Genomic DNA, 6,000 nt, shown 5'->3' with positions numbered 1-6,000 from the left:
TCCTCTCCACAAGCTGGAAGGGATCTCAGGACCAAAAAGGTGGCCCTAGTACGCGAACGAGCAACGAGGCGTGGCGCAGCCCCCGATTCCGCCGGGAGTGATGAATTCCTTCCACAGGCGGCAGTTTGGGGCGGGACGGGGTTCTTCACTGGGGAGATGTAAATAAAAAGGGAAATCTCTTTTCTAGCCCGGGACTGGGGCAAAAAAAAAGGCGTCGTCGATCTTCCTCAGAGGCTCCAAAGTGTGAAATCGTCCCCTCCCCTCCAGCGCTTAGACAATGCCTGGGCGCGTGCCTCGGCTCCTTTTCCCCCCAGGCGCGCCTCCGCTCGCGGAGAAAGAAAACCCCTGCCCACCCGCTGCATATTCACCCCTATTTGCATGGCTGCCCCCACCTCCCGACGGCCATTTGTTAGGCCAAGCGGGGGGGGGGAGGCGGCGGCGGCTGCCGTCTCTTTCACTCCGTGCGAGGCCGCCGAGCAGGAAAGCAACAGGGGGAGGAGGTGGGGAGGGGGAGGAGGAGTCTGGAGCCGCCTTCGAGTCGCGGACTCGGCTTCTCGCCCCTCCTTTCGCTACTGTTCGCTCGGCGCTTAGAAGCGGCTGGGCCTGCGGTTCCCGTGGCTGGCAAGGCGGCGATCGGCAATCCACTGCCCGGGGGTGTGTGGAGGAATCACAGAGGGAGCCGCGAACCTTTGCAGCGCTGCGCCTCGCGTCGCCTCTCCTGGCCTGGGCTCTTCCTCGATGGCCGCGGGCTGCAGGGACGGCCCGGGGCAGGAAAAGTACCGGCTGGTGGTGGTGGGAGGCGGCGGAGTGGGCAAATCTGCGCTCACCATCCAGTTCATCCAGGTGAGAGGCCCGGAATGGGGCGGCGGCGGCGGTGTCAGTTTTCTCGTCTTCCTCAGAGCTCTGGTAAGGGTGGGGCGCAGCAGAACGGCCAAAGCGGCCGGAGCCCCTTCCTCTTCCTCCGTTCCTGGCCTCGCTGCTGGTGGGTGGGTGGGTGAGCGCCTCTTCGGGAGGTGCCCTCGCCCCGTAGGGAGAGCTCAGCGCGCGCGCTCCGGGGAGAGGCTTCGACGAGGCCTTGGAGGGTGGGACCCTTCTCTGCTTGGAAGCGGCGGGAGAAACCTGGAGCTTAACCTCGGGAGTCCTCTTGTCTGGGGGGGGGGCGGTGTCGGCTGGTTGTTGGGCTCCCGTCTTCCTCGGAGCTTCCTTTTGCTCTCTGGGCATCCGACCTTTTCTCTGTGGGCTTTTTGCGGGACCGACGGGAACTCCGGACTGGGTTGAGCTGAGCGCCTTGGAAGCCCATAGTTTTGCCTCGTCGTTGTTGTGCAGCGAGGTTTTCTGGGCGCAGCACCCGCCCGGGGCTGCCTTCGTTTCGCTCGCTTCCTTAGCCTTAAGGTCCGCGGCAGCTGGCGCTCGCTTGCAGGCTGGTTGCGACGAAAGCCGGGACTCTCCGATGCCTTTCAACAGGTTCCTTCCATCGCCCTCTGGAACCCAGCGGCGTCCAGCCGCCTTCGTTGTCTTTTTATCATACCGTTCCAGTTGCTTTTATCCCGCTTCGATCCCTTCCGACCCTCAGTTGGCATCATGGCTGACCAAACCCCGTACAAATATTTCCACGGCGCTGCCCTGTGTTTAAACTCCATAAAGTTAAAGCTCTTTTCCGGTTAATTTCTTTTATCGGAAGCGCTGCGCGGAGGCTTTTCGTGAGTGCTGTCATCTGTTCAAGCTAATGCGCCGTCTTAACTTCTTTCCTTTTTGTTACAGCTGCCCTTCGTGGCAACTTTATTGTGGGGACGGGGACTGTAGCCCCTCACCCGCTTTCCCGATAAGCTGTTGGGAAACTTTAATCTTGGGCCTTGGAGCAGATGAAAACTGTTAACAACTGAGCAGCCTGAATAGGAAAGGCAAATCTGGCTGAAGACATTCTAAAGGGAAGGAGGCTCCAGTTTGCAACAGCTGTTAAGACTCTTATTTAGCAACCTTTTTGGATACCTCTTTCTTTACCCTGTGGTCAGTCTAAAGACTTGCTCTAGTCTAGGGGAAGCCAGAGACTTTATCCTGTTCTGGAGATGGAGGAGATATTTGACGAATAATTTATTTTTTAAAGTTTTGCATTGGCTTTAGATAGCGTATCATAAAACTGTTCGCTGCATTTTAAGATGATAAGCTTATACATTCTTTCCAAGGGATCCTCCCAACTGAACACACTGTTACTTGCCTTTAAACCTAAGCGTGCCCAGAATCGAGTTGTAACTGTATCTGGTGCCTCTTGTGTTCTGCCTCTCTACTGATGTCATTTTGGATGCCAGACTTAATAAAGCCGAAAATGAAAGCCCAAGCTGCATCATAAAAGTATCCATTTACATTTCAGTCCTGGTTTGAATTAAAGGGCTGTTTATGGCTATCCACACGTACTGTTGGCTTTGTTTATCTCGCTGAATGTTTGCTTCTCTTCCATTGTTGTCATGTGGCAGCAAAGATCGCAATAGTTTGGCATCTCTGAAATGCTGGGATTAGAATTATTATAATCCTATTTTGTTAATCTTATCAGTGGATCTTTGCTGATGGATGGTGATAATTAGTTTATCCCTGCATGGCTGAAGCTTTAGTTCACATTCAGGCAGGCGGTGTATAGAGGGTGCTGTCTGGATGCTGACTATGGCTAGATAGTTTTAATGTGCAGAAGGATCCTCTTGATAATCTTTTGTAACACAGATTGATTGATGTGGCATTGTAATGCTGCAATGGTAGAAGCTTTTGTGAGCTTAGGATCTGGCCTGCTAAGCAGGCTTTCATCTCATGAGGCCCCAAAGGCAGAAATACGTAGAAGGGTAGTGGTGCTTCATTTGTCCTCAGCGGGAGTGGTTCTGTACAGAGATCAGTATGTAGCAATGGCAAGAGATTAGCAACAGATTTAAACCAGGGTGAGCCCCTGTATGTGTATTCCATACATGGTTGCCTCTAAGAGCTTTTGAAGCTCTTAGAGCTGAAAGATTGCTGTAGGTTTGAAGGCCAAAATAAACATTTTGCTGTGTTACGCACAGTCTTATATATGACACATAGTTATATGTTAATGCACATTTCCTCATCCAGTGAGAAGAATGTAGATGCAGTCAGTCCCAAATTTGCAGGTATGTTCAGGTGCCATTTGCTCGCTATGACAACTATCCATCCTGTTCTTCTATTATTGCTCTTAGACGTTGCACCTTGATGGGAGCTGTAAACCCTTCAGGGCAATCTTTTCCTCTCTCTCTCTCTGCTGAGAACCTACCTGAAGAGCCTCATCCAGCTTGTCATCTTTTGTGCCAGCAGCCCAAACTACCTACCTTCTTCCATGCTCTCGGTTGCTAATCTACCATAGCAAGTTCTTCTGATTTTCTGGGGGAAAAATTTGGTTTCCTCCCATGGAAGTTTAAAAATACAAGAAACTATTATAGGAAAAAAGAGGCCACCCGAAGTCCTGGAATAAATAGGTTTCAATTAATGTTAGATAAAAGTGGAGGTGTACCACCTCTTCTGTCACCAAACTTGCTTGGGGATGGTGTATTTTTAGGATATACTATTAAGCCTGCAAATAGAAACAAGCTAGTTTATGGGGGTGGGTTCTGGAGAGAAACCAAGATGAAATCCTCTGATACCTAGCATTCTGTGTGGTATGGAACTTCTTTGTCTGGTTTGGTTGCGCGCGCACACACACACACACACACACACACACATATTTACATTTGGTCATGAAAGACCTCAGTTGTGTTTGAAGCAGAATTCTGGAATCAAGTTGTGTCATTTACTATCTGCGAAATGGATCACAAAGCTATTATTTAGTCAAGTTTCTTTGGCTCAGCATCATTGAAATAAAATAAAATAACTAGGAAACTACATTCCTCCTTCTCTCCTCTCCTCTCCTCTCCTCTCCCTCTCCCTCTCCCTCTCCCTCTCCCTCTCCCTCTCCCTCTCCCTCTCCCTCTCCCTCTCCTCTCCCTCCCTTCCTTCTCCTCTCCCTTCCTCCCTTCTCCTCTCCCCTCCCCTCCTCCCCTCCCCTCTCCACTCTCCTCCCCCCTCCTCATAGTTGTAAAGAAGGTATACCTTTGATGCAGTCTTATCTTTTGTTCCATTGAAATGTCTAACCTGCTATCAGCATTTACCAAGGTACATGTGACTTCAGATAGTTGTTAATAACTAAATAGGTTATGTTTGCCAAATTAATAATTGACTTTTAATCACCTAAGAAGATGGGAAGATGTGTTTTACTAAGTTAACTTTACCCAGTTAGGACTATGTTGAGCAATTTTCCTTCTGAATACAATTGTTTGTTCTTCTTCCATTATTACATCTGAATGATAAACAAAATTGTTCTTATTGGGCTTCAGTATATCTCTTGTCAGCTGTGCAGACTTTGCAAAAATTTCTTTTAGGCAAACATCACTGGTTTCAGATTTGCTTTGCCTTACTTTAGAAAGCTAATGCTGTTGACAACATTTGCTGTCTAGACTTGAGCTTAGTTTTCTTCATTGATTTTACCGTTGACATAATTTTAGCAACACATAATTGAAATGGAAAGAATCATCCATGTGCCCTATCTCTTGGCGTGCAGCAGATTGGTTGATGCTTTCACTAGCAAGCAAGTAGAGATAATGCAGCTCAGGCATTTGTATTGAAGAGCTTCAGCGTCAATTATATATTGAACCCCATGAGCAGATTTGAATCTGGATACTGTTCTGAAGATGTGTGGCACACTGCAGTTGTGCCCAATTTTGTAAAATCTGACTATAGTGTGGAGTGGCTCATGAAGCACAGTCTCCAGTAATGTCAATATGTAATAGACTGTGCAGCACTTTGTATATATAGAGAAAAAGGCACTTAGAATATAGAATAACAGAGTTTTGAAAGGGACCTTGGAGGTCTTCTAGTCCAACCCCCTGGTCAGGTCAGGAAACCCTATACTATTTCAGGCAAATGGTTCTCCAATTGCTTCTTAAAAACTTCTGGTGTTGGAGCATTGACAACTTCTGGAGGCAACTTGTTCCATTGATTAATTGTTCTAACTGTCAGGAAATTTCTTCTTAGTTCTAGGTTGCTTCTCTTCTTGATTAGTTTCAAGAAACTTTAGAAAGCCCAGAGATGCATACTATCTGCAACTTCTTAAACCAAAGATGGGTTTTCCAGAAATTGCAGGGCAGATATAGAGAGGAGTTGCATCATCATGGAGGAAGACAGAGATGGTTTAATGAGTTGCAGGCAGATGCCAGGTTGGGGCCCACATATTTTCTGTTTTGGTCTTGAATCTAAAGTCTGTCTGTCTTTTCATGTCAGAAGCACATACAAAGGTACTCACAGCCCTAATACATAACTAAAATAAAGGTTTTGAATACATTTATACAGTTCCTATGATATCTTGGTTAAACTTCTTTCTTGCTACATTTAATTTAATTGCTCAGTAGTGTTGATAAAAGGCAATCCAGGTCTTTTAGATGGAGACTAAATAAAATACTGTTACAAATCAGCAATGCTAGAGAATTGTAAAAAGAAAATATTTTTTTAAAGATATGGTAATATAGGCAAAGGCACTAAGAATGGCTTAGGATACAAGTAAAGCTTTTATCAGAAGTTATTTTATACAATGTAACATTAAATTCAAGAAGAATTAAAGAAATTCCTCAAGAATATTAATATTTCCTAGCAGATTAAGCTATTACAGCACCACTTGTCTATGTTAACAGTAAGAGAAATGGAAATAAAAATGAACTATGCAAAGCAAACAGAGTTTGAGTTTGCAAGTCAGCTAGAATATTGGTTGGCATATAAATTACGAGAAGAATAGGGAAAGAAGATGATATTGAAATTGCAAGAGGGAGATACTGTATTAATACTGTATTAAATTGCTTAACGCATTGTAAGCCGCCCTGAGTCTCTGGAGAAGGGCGGCATATAAATCAAATTAAAAAAAAAATAGACAATATGACCATACAGAAAGCATTTTATCAATATTCTAATTGGTATAAAGGA

At 46.1% G+C, this 6,000-nt stretch overlaps 1 protein-coding gene across 1 annotated transcript in view; it reads left to right on the top strand.

Moving 5' to 3' along the window:
* Nucleotides 1-251: 251 nt before the first annotated feature.
* The window catches only part of RRAS2 (RAS related 2), a 53,483-nt gene continuing 47,734 nt past the window's right edge, over nucleotides 252-6,000 (top strand). Inside the window, exon 1 of the mRNA XM_034417005.3 lies at nucleotides 252-843. Coding sequence (XP_034272896.1) covers nucleotides 739-843 — 105 coding nt within the window. The 5' untranslated portion in view covers nucleotides 252-738. The remainder of the gene's footprint in view (nucleotides 844-6,000) is intronic.

Source organism: Pantherophis guttatus, chromosome 1, assembly GCF_059756535.1.
Source record: "Pantherophis guttatus breed Tessera chromosome 1, ASM5975653v1, whole genome shotgun sequence".
Taxonomy (NCBI): domain Eukaryota; kingdom Metazoa; phylum Chordata; class Lepidosauria; order Squamata; family Colubridae; genus Pantherophis; species Pantherophis guttatus.
Note: the sequence above shows the minus strand (reverse complement) of the source record. Positions and strands in the feature narration are given on the sequence as shown.